Source organism: Rissa tridactyla, chromosome 23 (genome assembly GCF_028500815.1).
Source record: "Rissa tridactyla isolate bRisTri1 chromosome 23, bRisTri1.patW.cur.20221130, whole genome shotgun sequence".
Taxonomy (NCBI): domain Eukaryota; kingdom Metazoa; phylum Chordata; class Aves; order Charadriiformes; family Laridae; genus Rissa; species Rissa tridactyla.
This window is the reverse complement of record NC_071488.1, coordinates 1,706,563-1,725,138: the sequence shown is the minus strand read 5'-3', so window position 1 is coordinate 1,725,138 and position 18,576 is coordinate 1,706,563. Positions and strand designations below refer to the sequence as shown.

Below are 18,576 nucleotides of genomic sequence, written 5' to 3'. Positions count from 1 at the left end.
TCTCCAAGACATAATAGGAAGAAAAATTCCTGTCTACACAGAAGAACAGCTCATTTACAGGAAATTAAGGCTGTGCAAACCCTTGAACATAACTGACACAGACTTTCTGGCATGTCTCAGTACAGGAAAAAAAAAAAAAAAAAAGGACAGGGACATGGTGGCTAACACAGGTTGCTGAGATTTAATCATATAATTTCTGCACTTCTTTCAAAATGCGGTAATCAATGCATGCTGATGTATGAAATCTTTAGGATTAATAAAGAATATATTCCCTAAATCAAGGCTGATGATCACAAAGATGCTTCTGTTTTGGTTCTAAGCCCAGTTACATTAGCGGAGAGCTGTATATTAATTCGTATGTTTCATCTGTAAAAGTTAAAACCTGTCATTAAACAGGGCACAATGCAATACCCTGTTTTGCAGCACTCAGTTCTGGGTATTGCAAAAATATTTCCCCCAGTGGCAATTTGTAGCTAACAGTCCAATGCTAAAAATGGACTTTGAATTTAAAAAGAAGGATTTACAATTACTGCTTCCAAAATTTAAATTTTCTTTCTCTATAAATTAATTGCTAGAAAAAGCTAAAAACTTAAACTGAAATAGTGATAGAAGGTCCAAAGAGACTGCTGTGGCTTTGGACAAAGGTCTGAGATGTCTGTCTCCAGCTCTGACTTAGTATTTATAACACTATGAAAAACAAGCAAACACCAATATATGGCCAACTCATAAAGAGATGTTAGTTATAAGACAGCAACATAATTTGAAAAATTAATTTGCAGATTTATAGCAAAGTAAATCTTGATCTCCCTCTGTCTCCAATAAAGTCAACAGAGTTATAACAAAGATGGAAATTGACCCCTTGGTTTGACATGCAGGAAGTCTAAGGACTATGACATAGACATAAAAACAGCTGAAGTGGAGTTTCTTAGGAGAAATAATATGCATCACAACCACCTTGATTGAGTGACATATGCAAAAAAGTGTATTTGAGGGACAATGAGTACAAATGAGGACAACAATGGTTCACTTCCCCCAGGGCAAACTGAGGAACTGTATAAAAGCACCTTCAGCCCAGAGTCCTCCAACTGCTTCTCTTGGAGTCGCATTGCTCTTCCTCTCTTCAACCAAGTAAGTCGTGCTCTTTGGGGAGGTGGGGGGGGGGTTGAGCTTGCATAGCAGTTCAATTTACAACATTCTGTATCTGAATTTCTCAGGAGTAAGAACTATTTCAAGATTTGAAACGGAATAATAGAAAATAGAGTAAAATGCATTTTATCTTTCTCACCCTTAGTTCTAACCAGATTTACCTGTGGCATTCGCCATCTGAATGCATAGTTTCACTGTCACTGGTTTGAATAAATGAGGGCTCCCCTTCTCAAAGGCACCTGGAATTATCACCCCTGACCCCTGCTCTTCCCACCCTGTGTGTTTCAGACTTACTTCCAGCCAGAAAGATGAGTTCCTACAAGCAAGTCTGCAACTACGGCAGCTACTCACCCTGTGAGGTGACCTGCCCACAGCCATATGCCAACGCCTGCAGCCAGCCCTGCATCACCTCCTGTGGAGACTCCCGTGCCGTGGTCTACCCACCACCTGTGGTCATCACCTTCCCAGGCCCCACCCTCAGTACCTGCCCTCAGGAGAGCATCGTGGGCTCCTCAGCCCCACTGGAGATAGGCAGCTCCTTTGGCTACGGGGGTGCCTTGGAAGGCCAGAACTCCTTCGGGTCTGGGGCACCTGAGGGTGGCAGGTACTCCTACTCCTGCTATTCCCGCAGCTGCAAGATATACCGCCCCACTAAGCCCTGTGGGGTTTCCCTGGGTGGCCAGACCCAGAAGGAACAAGAACAAAGTCGCAACCTGTGAGTGAGGAGCATGGCTTTCCAAGGTGCAATGGGAGGCCTCAGGAGCTGTGCACGCTCGTCCAGCTCGAGAAACAAGTCCAGGCACTCTGTTTTCCATTTGTATCAGATCCTAGCTCACAATGTTCTGGCACAGTGCTCAACTCCTTTTTAGTTTGCTTTTCTGTAAATTTAACTTAATTCCTCTGTATTGGTCCCTGCAGTATTGCTGTGGTCTGAAAAAACCCATTTGTCAGTTCCAATAAAATCCTTTCAGCATCACAATATCGTGTTTTCTGCTTTTATTTGTAGGGTTTCTGTTGCCCACTGATGTTAAAATAATCCTCAATGACTGGTCTCTTGCACTAATTAAAGTGTTAAAAGGAAATCCCAGACCTTGATAGAGATCCTAAATGTTTCATAGCTGTGGATGTTATGCAAGTTCTATTTTTTTGCTGTGTCTTGGGATCCAAAAGCAAATCTGATACAGGCACATACGTGGTGAACATTACCCTGGCCTCCTGTTTCCTGCATTCTAGTGGTGTAAATTCTACTGTCCCTGTGAGCATGATGAGCCTCAAGACCTCAAAAGTAAGGCATCTGTGGAGCCCTTCCTTAGCCCTCCTGGCAACAATTACATCCAAGCCACCATACCATTTCTCCCAGGAGGACATGGAAAGGAAAGGAAATGAGGGCCAGGCACAGCTACTAAAAATACTGGGGCAAGGGGAGCCTGGAAGGCGTGGGCATACTTCAGGATTCAGTGTACAGCAAAAGGATCTCTACTCACTCCTTACCGCAAGCTGAGAGAGGCATTTTCCCCTGAAAAGAGGAAAAAATGCATGCTGAGTCAGTAGGCCAGATGAGGATTACTGACTTCTTCCTCTCCCAAAGTGACAGTCAAAGTCCCTGTTGGTCTGACTTGTGCAGTCTTGACAATGCCAAGTTTTCCACTTGCTGAAGGGCATCGAACTCCTGGAAGAGCCGGGCTTAACTAAACACATTGTTGCCATCTTATCAGCCAAGATAAAGTCACAAGCTGTAATGGGCTGATGCCTTGTTGTACGGAGTCAGCGCCCAATATGGCCTTGGAAACCAAATACAGTGATGCCGAGCATAGTGCACTGCACAGATCGTGGATACAGTGGTAGAATTCCAGCACCTCTCTCAAACAGAAGTTGGTCAGACCTACTGATGGTTGGACTAGATGATCTGAAAGGTCCCTTCCAACCTAGGCAATTCTATGATTCTATAATTTTTCCTTCTACTTCCTATCCCACAGGTGATGTTTGTCTACCTCCTATGAGTCCTGGAGTACAGAGGTCCAAAGGCACCCAGGGCACTATCCCGGGACATACACATCATTGTGATGGATAGCAAAACAGGCGAGTGGGATGCACATCTGTCTGTCTTTTGGACACCAGCCACAGAGGGAGTCCCACTGCGAAGTGCTCTGCGCCCAGTCCCATGGGCACCTCACCCCATGCCGAGCCAGCTGCCAGGCAGGTGCAGGCATGGCATCCCCCAGCTGGAGACAATGCAGTTAGGAATGAGACTACCTGGTTAGGAATGCAGCACATGCTTTAAAAGACAGCTTTTTCTCAACACTTCTGTGGTCCAGGTGGTTGTTACGGGGAAGGTGATTGAGACATGAGGGCACAGTGTTTGTCTTCCCATCAGTCTCTGATTCAGAGGAAGAGCTGGGAAGGAAAACACAGGTCTGCCTATTCCTGCCATCCGTACAGTTAGAATGTGTGTGGGTTTTACACTCAGGAACACGTCCTGCCCTCCCAGGCCAGAGGAAAGGTAGAAAACCCATCTCCATACAGAATTAAAAACCAAAAGTTAACATGGAAGGAAAAATAGCAGGACATATGATTTTACAGAAGGGTCACAAAGGGCAAGGAGAAGCTACTGATGCAGCCAAGCATTGCATGCATGAGGCATCAGAGGAGATGATCTGTTACCATTAAGTCCACAAGATCACTTAAGAGAGCAAGAAATTCTTTCAGGTGAAGCCAGAAGTAAGAAAAGAGCAAAGCAGACCACGCAAAATCTGTTCCCTGCCTTGTGCTCATTCTGTTTTTGTTTCATTCTTCACTGTTTATTTTTCTACCCTGCATTTCCTCCAAATGTTTTGATGAAATCACCAAAAGAGATAATAAACACATTGGGATGAAGAAAAATAAACAGATAAGGTGTGATATTTGTGCAGGGATATCTGTTTTCCTCCACCAGTCCACAAAACCCAGCAGAGGGCAGGGACCGGACCCACTTGGATTTACTCAGTGCAGCTGAGCCACCCTGGTGCTTTGAAGATGGCAATAATATTTCCTGTTGTGTAATCCTTAGCCATCTTTCCATGAAACCTCTGGAGAAATAATGCCTAGATGCACATTTTGATACAGTTTTCCTTGTTCATCCGGCAGTGTCAGCTAAAGATTTGCAAGTGGAGCTGTTGCAGGTCTACGGCATGGGTCAGACATCTCATCTCTGATGTCTCTGACGTTCTCTTTTCCCCCCCAGACAGACCCTAAATGGTTACCACCATACCTCCTGTTCCCACCTAACACCCCTGAATTGCCTTTCATTCTTCTGACCAGTGTATGGATTTTTTTTTTTTTTTTTAAAGTAAAAGCTTAAACAAAAATTCTGGTGATGTTACACTGTAAAACGGCCATCTGGAAATCCTTCCTTCCCTATATGGAGAAAAATCAGAGGTTGTGCAAGTTTTCAGCCAGCTGGTAAAGTCTGCTGAGGATCATCCCAACCTTCTGCCAAAGCTGAACATACGAAACTAAGGCGACCTACAGCAAAATGTTTTCACGTTCAGGAATGATGAAACTATTTCAAGATTATGTATAAAGATTAACCAATGTGAAAACAAGAGCAACAGGGTACCCTAAGCAATCTTATTCTGTCCTAGAAGTCCCTGCCTAATAATTTAGAAACACATTTTCACAGACTGTTGCAAGTTGAAAAGGCAGAAAAGGCTTCCCTGGGGAGAGACTCATGGCAAACTCTTACAAGAATCATGGTTTTGGCAGAATATACAATCAATAATTAAAGACGCTCTTTTATCTGCATTTCAATACTTGTGAAACTATTGAATAAATTTAATCTTAGCCAATTTAGCAGGGATCATACAACAAGAGGAAGGAGTGTCCAGAAAAGATTTTACAATTGAGCACTATTTTCCACTTTCTTAAATTCCTTATGTGTATGAAACAACCTTGCTCATGAGGATCTGCTGCTGTATCAACTGATATTTGTTGCATATTCAGCCCATCTTGATGATGCAAAAAAATTTCTGACTTATCCTAATTACTCTGCTGTTCCCTACTTCATCATGTTGTTATGCAATGTTACATCTCATGGTTCATTTCCTTTCCGAACTTCAATGACCAGATCCTTCCTGGTATCAATCCACTCCCTTCGTTGGTTTTGTGTGGGAATGAATAAAGCTCCTTTTTTGTGATTGTTTGACTTTTACATCCTTCTCTATCCTAAGTAGTATTAGGCACCTGGCTTCATGGTCCACGATGCCACAATAATGCCCAACGGAATTTATTGCTGTAATTCATTACTTGCCGAGAGTCTGGGAGCTGAATCCTTTGTGCGCTGCCACCGCTCCTCCCACCCTCCCCCATCCCCGATAACTGCCTGCTGTCAATCTGCCCTACTGCTGTGTTGATCAAGGAGTTGAGCCCTGATGACCGTCAGGTCACTGCTACTTCAAGTCTTGCCCTGGAGAATCCTATTAGAGGGCTGTGATAATAAATAAAAAAAAAAAAGTTTGAGTTTCCCCTCTCTGTATGTGTCTCCTGTACTGTATGGGTCATAGGGAAAGTTGAGGGCTAAAGCATTTATTGGTTTCTCAGGATCACTGAGATTCTTTTTAAACTTATCTTGTAGAACGACCACTGATTCTCTCACTCAGTTTGAGACATCTTGAACAAATTCTGATTCCTTCCTGAAAAGTGCTCTGTGCCACTGGCTTCTGAAAACAAGGCTGCCTATGACCAAGAATACAGATACAAAAAATATTTTATATATAGTTCTGAAATACCAGTTCAAAATACAGTGCTGGAAAATACTGAGTCTTGAAGCAAAGGCATGCACTGGAGAGACAGCTAGATACAATGTTACAGAGTCGGAGTGTTTTAGGGAAACATCGCTGAAATCATTAGAGAGAGCATAATATAAGCTGAGACCAGCTAAATTCGGTGGGGTCAGATTCAGTTGGAGCAGATGAGGGTCAGGCACCTACATTTGGAAATAAGTGTTCCAGAGTACACACAGAGTTAACTGTAAAGCAAAGATGGGGAGTGGGTGGGTGGTAGAAATGAAGGAGGGGAATAAACTGCAGTTCTTAGAGTCTGAGCAAAACCTCTCTTCAGGCCATAAATTGCTCTTTGCTCGGGCTGTTGGGGTGAGAAGATCTGTACAAGAAATGCACACAGGTCTGCACACAACTGCCTGCAGTTTACAGGCAGCAGCATTTCTACTATGCATTAACTAAATGCTTGTTTTCTGCTTTACAGTGAACTGCACAGATTTGCTGGCTTGTGTGTGCCAGCACATCAGACCCTGACTGAGCAGCTGAATTGGGGGCTTGAAAAGGCAAAATAAGTAGACTTGCACCCTGGAGCTTCGAGGTTAGGCTTTACAGTCTGTCCCCCATCTCCAAGTGGATTTTAAAATAGAAAAGAAATAAAATATAATACAGTTGTTAATGAGATGGTTTTATCTTAACTGAACTATCTCTCATTGCTGCAGAAGGGTGAAGCCTGTGCATTCTTTTGGAGTTCCAGTGAATCTGAAGGTGATCACAAAGTTCAGAGAGGGATGACGTAGTAAGGCGTAGAGGGAAGCTGGGAATTGCCTAATAACAGCAAACAGTGAGCAAAATGATTATACACTGTGAGGCATTACGTGTAATCGCTTCAGGTTTGAATGGAATCAAACATTGTGGGCAAAGGATGGCTCAGATCCTCCAGGCTATCTGGGCAGCAGTATAAAAGCACACGCTGCTCACATCTCTCTCAGCAGCTTCTCCTGACTTCTCCTCTGAGAATCGAGTAAGTTTTTAATTCTTTGTGTCTTTTTCATATGCTTTTTTAATGAAAGCTCTAGCTGAGTCCTATGTAGGTGTCTGCCACAGCACTAGCAAGGCTGGTCTTTCTGTAAAAGCTTCACTGATCCTGCAGAGAGCTTGGGAACGCATTATTCAGCTTCTTGAGGGAATATTGGAGTCCTTGCTAAGTGCTTCAAGGATTCACAACTTTTACTTCCTAAAGCTGGTATAGAAATGAGCTGCAGCCTTATCTTGACTTTTGTAGAAGGTGAAGCTCAGTTTTGAAGCCCTGCGTAACAGGTGGTCCTGTAAATCCTGTCCTAGAAAAAGGGGTCTGCATGAGATGGCCATCGGTCTCAAAGTACAGAAATGTTTGTACTCCTTTACAAGAGAACAGAATTGAGCATTGCTTCTGATGTAGCCCGTTGGGATATATCCTGGCACATTGTGTCAAAAGTGTCAGTTGCTTGATGTACAGAGGAAGGTTAGGAAGAGCTGAGAGTCCGGCGAGGACAGAAGATAAATGTAGCTCAAGCAGTATGACTAAAAGGTGGAAGAGAGAGACAGGAACTACAAAGCCACACCATCTCTGTTCAGGAAGCTACTCAAGTGCGTAGCTTCCTCATCAAAGATGCTTGAGTGCCTGAAGATAAATCTCTGACCTACCATTGAATTGCTTTACACGTAATCTGTCTTTCTCTGTTTCAGATCCACTTCCACCACAGAACGATGTCCTTCTACAGACAGCTGTGCAGCTACCAGTGCTCCACACCCTGTGAGGTGGCCTGCCCACAACCCATCGCCAATGCCTGGAACGAGCCCTGTGTCACATCCTGCGGTGACTCCAGGGCAATAGTCTACCCACCCCCCGTTGTCATCACTTTTCCCGGGCCAATTCTCAGCTCCTGCCCTCAGGAAAGCGTAGTGGGATCCTCAGCACCAGCTGCCATTGGGAGCTCACTTGGCTATGGGGGATCTTATGGCTACAGAGGCTCTTTTGCTTATGGGGGATCACTGGAAAGCAAGTTCTCCTACCCTTATTGTTCTCAGAGGTTCAGTGGTTATCGCTCTAGAAGGTGTGAGCCCTGCCAAACCCAGCAGGAGTATACATGCACCAAGAGCAGTCAGGATACTGAATGCAAGATCCAAACTCAAGAGTAAGATGGGCTTTTAAGATGCCGCCATAAAAAGGTTGATTCTTGTTAACACTTCACATTGCATTTGTGCTTGTACCTGTTTATGTACTTCTTCTTTCTTAGCTATAAATGTATTCTTCTGTTCTTCTCATGGTCCAAATTTTCAAATGCATTAATACTCCTTCTACATTCAACCTAATAACATTGTACAAGAAGCATAATGGAAAAGTTTGTATACTGTGATTTCTCCCACTTGCAACCACCTAATATCACTCAAGAGTTGTGTTAATGGATGAAAACTGGACTGCATCATCAAACTTACAGCTATGAAAGAAGAAAAGAAGACCTTGCTTGAAATGAACCTTCTTGAAAGAAGAAACCTCATTTGTAAAAGCTTCAGATTCCTCATTTTCTGGAGGATCATGTTTTGCTCTTTTAAACTTTCCTCCTCTATCACCCATTAAAATAAATCATGCTGCATCATAATTTTAGCCTTCTGGTTTTGCTTTCTCTCTGTTTCTATGGAATAACAGAACTGAGAGAACCTCCTGTGCAGAGTGTAGGTACATCCATCCTAGTTAACCCCTGTGGCAAGAGGGGAGCGAAGACCTTAACCCATCCACCGTCTGCTCAGCAATGAGTGTTCCCATGTTGTGTGCCTGCTTTAGACCTCACGCTGCACTAATTTGTACTGCTAGAAAATTGCAGAAACACTAGAAATTACAGGAAACAATACAGGGAACAGAAGGGAGACATTATTTTCATGCCCAGCCACACGCACGCAGGAAATACAACAGGAGAGAGCAGGACACTTACCAGAAAGTAGTAGTTAACCAAGCACACCTACTGCGGCAGACAGAAGAGGCAACATTCAGCTGTCTGCAGGGAGACATAGTTGGCTCTATCTTCATTGCACACTCAATCCTTCCCGTTTACTTGTACTTAAAATATTACACGACAGCCCAGATCTGGAATTCCAGGGAGGTGCTGTGCAGTACTCTGCTACATAGGGTTAGTGGAACAGCAACAGCTGAGGGACTGCTTGGCTAATTTCTCTATTCACCTTGAAGCAATTTTTTATTGCTTCCAGCTGAACACTGCTGGATCACTGCTCCCTATTTATTGAGAACTCTCTCTTTTTACTTTGTTGCAGTTTTTTTCTGGTCATCTGAGTTGCTCTTTGACATGTGGCTCTGCTGACCTTCTCTAGGCTCCAATTTCTGCTTCCCTGTTTCTTTGGATTCTGCCAGGAGGCTCCTTTACTTTGCACAGTAATGAGAAGCGAAGCTAGCAAAAGACATTTGCTCTTGGGCATTTATGATCCCAGCTGAGGCAGTTTTATGATCTTAGAAAGCTGGATATGAAAGTACAAAGTAGGGAAGAGGATTCAAGTTTCCTGTATCTCAGACTGGGCATTCAGCACTAGCTAATTTTCTGTCTTTGAGTGTCTCTGGGAAGTTCCCTCTGCTGCTGTGCACTGTCTAATACTCTCTCTTTGCCTCTCCATGCTATATAGAATCATAGCATAATGTAATATAACCTTTTTATTTTTTTAATGGTGTATGGAATGACAATAATTCTGGTAAAAGCTGATGGAAAGGAAGGGGAAGTAGGGATGAGCTATTAAAATACCTTTGGAGTGGCTATTTAGTATTTCACACTGGTCTTTCTTGAAAATATTATCAAAGGGTTGGGCAGTTCTCTCACAACTGGCTCCTTGTAAAGATTAAATCAGGCCACAGGGAAGCTCTGCATGGTGTAAGCAGTTTCCTGATGAAGGAATCTGTAGACATTATATAAACACTGTCTGTAAAAGCAGAACACTCCTCTACAGATCTCTGAGATAAGGGGATTGTTTGGTTCAATTGGTTTGCAGAGGCTGCATTACCCCAAAACAGAGAAGAATGCAAACAGATGAACGTTGTTTGGATGCAATCATAAGCGTTTATTGGGAGCAAAAAGCGTACATTTTAAGCAAAGCAAAAATACAAGATGGACTTCAGTGTTTTAAAAATGGGCCAACATAACAGTGTGCATCAAAGTGATTTACTTTTAGCACATTGTTCTTTCTTGCTTCACATTTCAGCTGGACTGGACAAATCACAGTGCAAGGTGACATCTATGAATCTTTCTGTTAGACATATGGGTGTCAAAATAAAAAAACTACCAAAGAAAAAACGTTCTCCCAAACAATTAAAAACAGTCATGAACAAGTTTTCAATGATACAAGTGCTTTAGTGCTTTAACAGTGAGAAGCAGATTTTATGTAATCAGTAATTTGGTCTCTAAGAATGGAAAAGACACATTTTGAGAAAACCGACACTAAAAACAAATAGAGCATGAGAAGGGCAAGCAGAAGAGCAGTTCCCATGGGTGCTGAGCAGCACGCATAGGTTCCCACTGCTTCAGAGAGTCGTGCTCCTCATCTCAACTGCACATCCAGGTCTTGCCGTCAGATCCAACACTGTTTCTCCTGCTCTCCACATCTTCTGCCATGCTTAGCATGGCCCACAGCCCCCATAGCGCTGGCTCCAGAGCTGGCTGGAGGAGGAGGAGCAGGAGGACAAGGAGCCCCCATAGAGAAGGGAGCCCTGCAGGCCCCTGGGGCGGCCCGGCCCCAGTGGGGATGAGGTGCCCACGACGCTCTCCTGAGGGCAGGAGCTGAGGATGGGGCCTGGGAAGGTGATGACCACAGGTGGTGGGTAGACCACGGCACGGGAGTCCCCGCAGGAGGTGACGCAGGGCTGGTTCCAGGCGTTGGCGATGGGCTGTGGGCATGTCACCTCGCAGGGTGGGAAGCAGCGGGAGCTGAGCTGCTGGCTGAAGAAGGACATCCTGCGGGCAGGGAGGGGAACCTGCAATACACCGGGGAGCCTGAGTCAACCCACTGCTCACCAGCCACCACGCAGACCACCCTGCGCTGCCTTGCCAGCAGCAGGGAGGCCTCAGGACATGCCATGGGGAATTGCTCTGCTGAGGCTCAGGTGCTGCTTCTCTCTCTTTCTCTTCCCCCTTCCCCCTTCCCTGCCCTCCTTCCTCCCTCCCTCCCAGGCTCTCTACACCCTGAGTGCTGCCCAAGCCAGTGAGAAGCTGTGCCCAGGTCCACCAGTCGGTTCACCCTGAGCACAAGAGTAAAAGTGCCTGGACTGAGCCCCATCTTGGCTGAACCCCTGGGACTTGCTGTAGCAGCTCGGACAGATCTGCAGCTGACCTAAGTGCCAGTGAGAACGTCAAGGAAAAATGTCTTCATGCAAAGGTAGGTACTGACACCATCGCAGTTCAGACTGGGTGTGCAGGAGTTGGTTAAAAATAACCCAAACCTAAAGATAAAAAAGATGATGAAGGGATCAGACTTACTCAGATCAATGAAGCGGAGAAGTGAGGACCTGTGATCTGAGGACGTCTGAGCCAGAAGCCCTTATATACCATCTTCTTGGATTGCCTGGAGGGGTTGAGACATCCTTTATGTTTCAGGGTTATTTTGTTACAAAACACAACAAAGCACGTCACTCCCCAAACTTCTATGATTGTTTTATTCATCTTCAGACAATTATCAATTATCGGTCTCTTCCAACACCCTCTTGTTTCTTCCTTAAACTTTTTGAAGCAGTTTCACTTCCTGCAGCATTTTGCTGATTTTGCCAATGTGACAAAAATGTTGCAAAACTACCTGATTTACGTGATTGCTCCACAGAGCCAGTATTTTTCAAGCACTGCTCAGTATCACAAGTACTGCAATGCACTGTGGGCTCATTTTCTTCTCTAAATCCCTGCTCATACTAAGCTGAAGCACCATAGAGTTTGTAGTTGGAATAAAGATGGGAGATTTACTCCATCTGCCTTGTTCCTTGTCCCAGCTACGCACTGCAGGTCTGATACAGCACACTAAAGCATAGAGGTGATTTTTTTGGTGAACTCTTACAAATCATCTGCATTTTCTTTCCCCTCTGAACATAAAAAGACAGACATACATTCCCTCCTGCATCCCTCTCAAGCCTTCATACCACAGCCTTGATTTATGCAGGCTAGCGTGCCCTTCTGGCTGCGGCAATATTATGACTCTGTGTCTGATGTGAGGAAAATCCTCCACTAACTATTAAAATAGTGGGGTTTGGGGGGTTTTGTCTTACTTGGATGTGAATAGAATAGAGAAAGACAATCCTTTAAAGCCACACAGGGGAGTGGGATGTTCTATCCTGTGTTATGGGACACCCGAGATTGGGGTCTAATTTGTGGTCTAGCCCCGTGTGCTTCCTTTTGTCCCCAAGGAGAGACCATACAAGGGCAAGAGCAGACGCCAGGGGCTGTGGCTGAAAGCAGATGGAGCTGAACACTAAAAATCTAACTCCTATGGAAGACGATTGCATTGGACCCTCACTTGGGTGTTTGCAGTGTCCTCAGTGATTTGGTACCCCAACACTGACCTGCACCAGGATAGGAAAGGGATTAAAAGTCTTGCATATTCCTTGGTATTCCCAGGGAAAATTTAATAATGGTCCCCCAAGAAGGTAGCAATATATCTGGAGTTAAAACATTGTAACGAATGTAGAGTATGAAAACAACTTCGGCAATAGAAGCTCCAGTGCCTGTAAGAAAATAAATCGACATATTGCAAAGCTGGGGAAGTCAGCTGAGTGATTTCTAAGAAGGAAGAACCTGGGAGACACTGAGAAAAACCTGGGCTGAGTAATACTTCCTAACAGTGAGGAAACTATTTGCATGAATGAGGAGCTGAGGAGTGATGTGTAATCTATTCGTTTGGGAGCTAATTAAGATGTTGTTCACAAGGTGTTGCAGACCAGTGGGCAGCCCAAGAAACGGTATAAAAAGGGCTCACAGCAGACCCAGCCTCAGACGGCTGCTCTTTGCTTCTCCTCTTTGGTGTCCTGAGTAAGTTTGACCCCAGTTTAGCTTTCTGACTTAAAGCATTGCGCTTCAGTAGATTTAACTGAATCTTTCAGAAATACTCTGCTTGTCTTCCTTATGCCTCTATTTTTCCTTGAAAATGCACTTATTTTGCAGGCTTTGGTACCTATAGTGGGTTTTGCTGCAAACCCTAGTGATGGGTGATCTCCATCTTGTTTGCCACAGGTCACTCTGGGGGTGGCCAGCACTCAGGGAGCAGGGAGCCTGGGATAGCACAGAGGAGCTGCCCGGGAGGCAGGAAGGAGGGAAGGGAAGGGGGAAGGGGGAAGAGAAAGAGAAAGAGAGAGAAGCAGCACCTGAGCCTCAGCAGAGCAATTCCCCATGGCATGTCCTGAGGCCTCCCTGCTGCTGGCAAGGCAGCGCAGGGTGGTCTGCGTGGTGGCTGGTGAGCAGTGGGTTGACTCAGGCTCCCCGGTGTATTGCAGGTTCCCCTCCCTGCCCGCAGGATGTCCTTCTTCAGCCAGCAGCTCAGCTCCCGCTGCTTCCCACCCTGCGAGGTGACATGCCCACAGCCCATCGCCAACGCCTGGAACCAGCCCTGCGTCACCTCCTGCGGGGACTCCCGTGCCGTGGTCTACCCACCACCTGTGGTCATCACCTTCCCAGGCCCCATCCTCAGCTCCTGCCCTCAGGAGAGCGTCGTGGGCACCTCATCCCCACTGGGGCCGGGCCGCCCCAGGGGCCTGCAGGGCTCCCTTCTCTATGGGGGCTCCTTGTCCTCCTGCTCCTCCTCCTCCAGCCAGCTCTGGAGCCAGCGCTATGGGGGCTGTGGGCCATGCTAAGCATGGCAGAAGATGTGGAGAGCAGGAGAAACAGTGTTGGATCTGACGGCAAGACCTGGATGTGCAATTGCGTTGAGGAGCTCTCCAAAGCCTTGGGCACCCATGATTGCCAACTAATCCATTGGGACCTATGCGTGCTGCTCAGCACCTATGGGAACCACTCTTCTGCTTGTCCTTCTTATGCTTTTTTTGATTGTGATGTTGTTGCTGTAACCTGCACTGGTTTCTCAAACTGTGTGTTTTCCATTCTGACAGTACAGGTGAGAAATTGGGTCGTTTTATGCTTTAGCCTCTCTGTGAACACATGTACTGGTTTTCTGGTTTTCGTGTTCAACCTAGAAGATGTAACAAAATTTAAATCAGGGAAGTTGCTTTGCTCTCCTATGTGTTAAGCTTTTGTGCTCAACAAAGCCTTCCTGCATGTGCAGATCAGAACTTGGTTGGCAAAATTAGATTTGCCATAGGGAACAAAGACCATCTTGAGTGAACGAATGCTTCATTCACATTCATTCATCAACCCTGTTGACGAATTGCTTATAATCAGGTCTGAGAAACTGGAAACATTCCTTCAATTTTATTTTTTTTTTCTGTTATTAGTGTAAATGCCATTTCTTGTTCCTAATAAAAATCATGCTGCTTCCTAATGTTATCTTTTTGTTTTATTCCAACTTTTCTTCACGCCTCTCTCCTTTACATCCCTTGATTAGTTGATGATAATAAATGCACCTAGGTGCACAGGGCCAGGATGTGTCCCGTGCAATGCGTAATTCCTCCTTCCCGGCAGCTAGAACCAGAGTCTGCATCTTACATGGTTAATGCCATCACAAAAATGCTTTTTCACTGGGAAGCATATGTGCCAAATAATATATCTGCAGAATGTTGCTATTAGGGTTAGAATATGCCAATATTTAGGACAGCTATATTTTTATATTCAAATAAATCAGCCAAAACAGTCTACTGTTACATAGTCATATCATCAGAATGATATTTAAGAAAGACTTTTTAAAAATCAAAGCCTCCAAGAAAGGAACTGCTGCAAACTAGAGAAGCTCTCTGTTCCCAAGGAAGCTGGGGACAGTTTAGTTGTCTTATCAGAAAAAAACAAGCACCCCCCTAAAAAGGACACTTTCATCTTGGCAGCAATGCTATACGGGGAGATCCCAAATACGCATAATTCTTATCTGGAAATGGCACCACAATTTTCATACAAGTTGAGGCTATACCGACACTTCAGCTCCGAGATGTGAATTCACCTTGTCAAGAGGTGTCTGAGATAACTGTGAGTTACTCAGCTTGAGTCACGCTTTCAGCTAAGCCACAAGAGCGCAGTGCTGAGTCTTGCGTGATCCCGATGAACATAGTTTACAGTCCCAGCAAAGTTTTGTGGCCATTCCCTCAACAGAGTTTAATGTATCAATATCAACAGCAGTCATGCTTTTTGGCCTGAAGTATAGTCATAGCAAAGCACAAATATTATTTTTTAAGAACTTAGAAATACTGCTCTTCAAATGGAAAGTGCTACTCAACTTCTCCTTGTTGGCAGTTACTCCTTTTTCATTGCATTCTCCTTCTCTCATATGGCTCACCCACTCGAGTGCTGTTATTTGACTCCTCCTAGGGTGTAGTAGACATGCCAGTACAACCTGGGTGGGCTGTGTTACCAGACGAGACGAATTCCACCCACGCTGTATAAGATGCACTGTTGGATGGATGACTCCAAAGCCGTCCACCATGGGCTTGGGACAATTGCACAGAAATACTTGGGCATCCTGAGTCCTGAGTTTGGATTTCAATTACAAACTGAAATGAAGGATGTCCCTTTGCTCTTCTTGATTGTGGTGTTCAATCAAGCTAATCAGGAAGAGCTTTTAGTCACATTTGTAAAGAAATAATCCAAATTCAATTCATGGAAGTTTTTGTAGACACATTTGAATGTCTTTTTTTGATGGTGTTACAATAAAATTATATGCTTGGTATAGATAAAATATTTGATGCTATTTTAGTAAATGGGTTTGATGATTGTTCACATAGAATGGTTCCATATGTGCCACAGCAGTACTGTAATTCGTGATACAAGGAATATGTGCAAAGGTAGTCCATATGTCACACTAACTTTGCTTGTCATAGAGCCATTTGTCTCAGAATATCTTACTATGCCATATTTGCACTGGCAAAAATGACTGTGAACAGTTTAAGTTGGTAAAGCACATGAAACTCCCATTATATGGGAAAAAACATCCAGATGCCATTTTGTGAGTCTGTAAAATTACAAAAGCAAATCACGGGGCTGTAACCCTGAATATCATGAGTCAAAAAAAAAAAGGCAGCTTGGGGTGTCAGCAGTATGGAGAGTAGCGTATTGCTCCCTTTGCCCTGTGAGGAGAGCAGGATGGTTAGCAGAGGGGTGCATCTCCAAGAATTGTGTGATTCATCTGTCATCACTGTCATCACCTGATTCCAGTTAAAGTGAAACCAGGTGTGGTTCGGGCAGGAGGAGCAGATCGGGTGGGTTGTTTCCCTGCAACATCTTATTCCCTTTGTTTCTATTCCTGTTTCTTGTTTATATGAATTGTCTACCATAAACTATCAGTAGCTTTACTGGGCGTCTCCACAGGCATTGCTAGGAAACACCATGAGGGAAATCCCAAGGCTTCCTCAACCTTCTTGCGTGGGTCACTCGTACAGCATTACACTGCAGTATTGGTAACAGTTACCAAATGCTGATGGACAAACTGGAATAAAATTAGCATTTTGGAATACAAGTCTCAAGATTACTCAAAACCAGGCATTGAACCTTAAATTTCCTAGAAGGGGATGGATTTTAGAGGGGAAGAACTCACCTTCTTGAGGTTAAAAAAGCATTCCTAAGTTATGTCAACTCAGGTACACAGAATGAATAGACTCTATTGAAAATAGTATTGTCAGTAAATAACTGAAGAACTGAAGACAAGGTACTGGATCTGAGGACAAAATCTGCTGAAGTAAGTGGCCAAACTTCTGCATCAGCTGAAACTGCACATTAAGATTCCAGCCCAAGGTTTCCTTAGGGTGATGCACGGCTTCATTTCCTGACCTGTTTCATCTCAGACCATGAATCGTTCATCACTCAGGAGCCCTGAGATCTTCAGCAATGATCCCATGGGGTCCCTGACAATGAAAGACGGATATGAATTTCTCATTGTCTGAGGCTCCTGCCCTCATGCCGGGGCTGGATAACAGTAGCTCCTTGCTTACAGGTTACTCCACCTGTACTTTTAAAGTTTAAAGTGGGCCATGTGCTTTGTGTTTGTTTCTTGGCCAGAAAGATGGGTACAAATGCTTCCCATTTCCAAACCTATAACTCAGTCAGAAGGTGTCTATGGAGTCGAATGTGCCTCATATCAGAGTCATAGGAATTAATGTGCGTGGGTATGATGGGATTAATTGCACAATGCCCCCTTACTGGAGCATGACTTGGAAAAGTGGGGTAGTATCTCAGGTACGTCAGCATATTCTGTTTATGGATAAACTTCTGAGCAATCTTTGCTCCATGAGGCAACCAGAGAAATAGGAAAAAGCAATAAAAGAAAAAAGTTACATTGCCAGAGTAATGAGAAGAACGCAATAGTAATCACCATGACTGAGCAAAATAATTACATTATCTGGGGCAGTTACAGGTGGAGTGAATTTTTGTTTGATAATGCATTAGGGCATCATACATGAAGAATGTTTCATATCCTCCCGATTGCCTAAGAAAAGGTATAAAAGCGCTCCCAGTTGTGGGCTGCTCTAACCATTTCTCCTGACTCTTTGCTGTGAGGGGGTAAGTTGGAGACAGATGCTGTTGCTATTAATATATTGCTGTAACAATACAGGATTTTAACTGGAATGTATGAAAAGTTTGAAGCTTTCTTTCAGAAAGAGCTGTTTCCTACTTACTCAGTGGCAGGCTGTAAAAGGGCAGGAAAACTGTTTTCAGAGCAGCTGAAAGTTTGAGATTTGCAAACTTATTTATAGTGAAAGTTAGCAAATTCCTGTTTCCTCCTGCCTTTAGGAATCTGCCTTACTTTGCTTGTGTTGACTTGTAATGGTGAGTACCAAGAAAAGTTAACTCTGACTCTCAGACTGAACTAGGAAGCCACTGTTAGGAATAACATTTTGTCCTGTTCTTTGTGATTACTTCTGAATTAATTTGAATCCTGTCGTGCATTAAATCATGTACTTGTTATGGGTGGGACTTTATTCCTTTTCTTTATTCCCAGCCTTCCATTTTATGGGTTTTAGTAAGGCAGGACAGAGATCAAGAGGAGCTGTAAATTGATTTTATGAGTAATCAAGTGATCATATGATTAAAGAAAAGGACTCCACAAGATTATGCACAGTTCCTACTTCTGCCAGTCATTTGTCACCTTGGTCATCTTCAGCAAGTCATCTGGGACCACATTCCCAGGAGTCCCAGTTATACTGGAAACCTCACTGGCACTGCGTTCCCACCCAAATGCGGGAGAATCTGCCAAGGAAACTCTCTTTACAAGCTCTTCAGGGATGTGGCTGCTGCTCATTTTATCTCTGTACAGAACATGCAGGGGAGCCCTGCTGCCAGCTGTAGCATCTGAAAGATTAGGGAATAACACTGCCATTAACAACCAGGCTTGCCTGAATTTTAGCTCCATCTCTCCTGTTGCCTCACCAAATAACTCTGGGCAATGCATTCACTTCTAACCCTCAGTTACCTCTTCCTTAAAGATGGAATAACAATGACTTGCCTCATACAGCTGTAATAATTACAGGTGGTGCAGAACCAGCACAGGATGTTACTGTATAGGTGCTAGCCAG

The 18,576-nt window shown here is 44.3% G+C and overlaps 1 protein-coding gene across 1 annotated transcript; it reads left to right on the top strand.

The window, feature by feature from the left end:
• The first annotated feature begins 13,425 nt into the window (after positions 1 to 13,425).
• Positions 13,426 to 13,761, top strand: LOC128901176 (scale keratin-like). Its single transcript, XM_054183014.1, has one exon. It carries the CDS (start codon positions 13,426 to 13,428, stop codon positions 13,759 to 13,761), a length of 336 nt encoding a protein of 111 aa, XP_054038989.1.
• Positions 13,762 to 18,576: the final 4,815 nt, after the last annotated feature.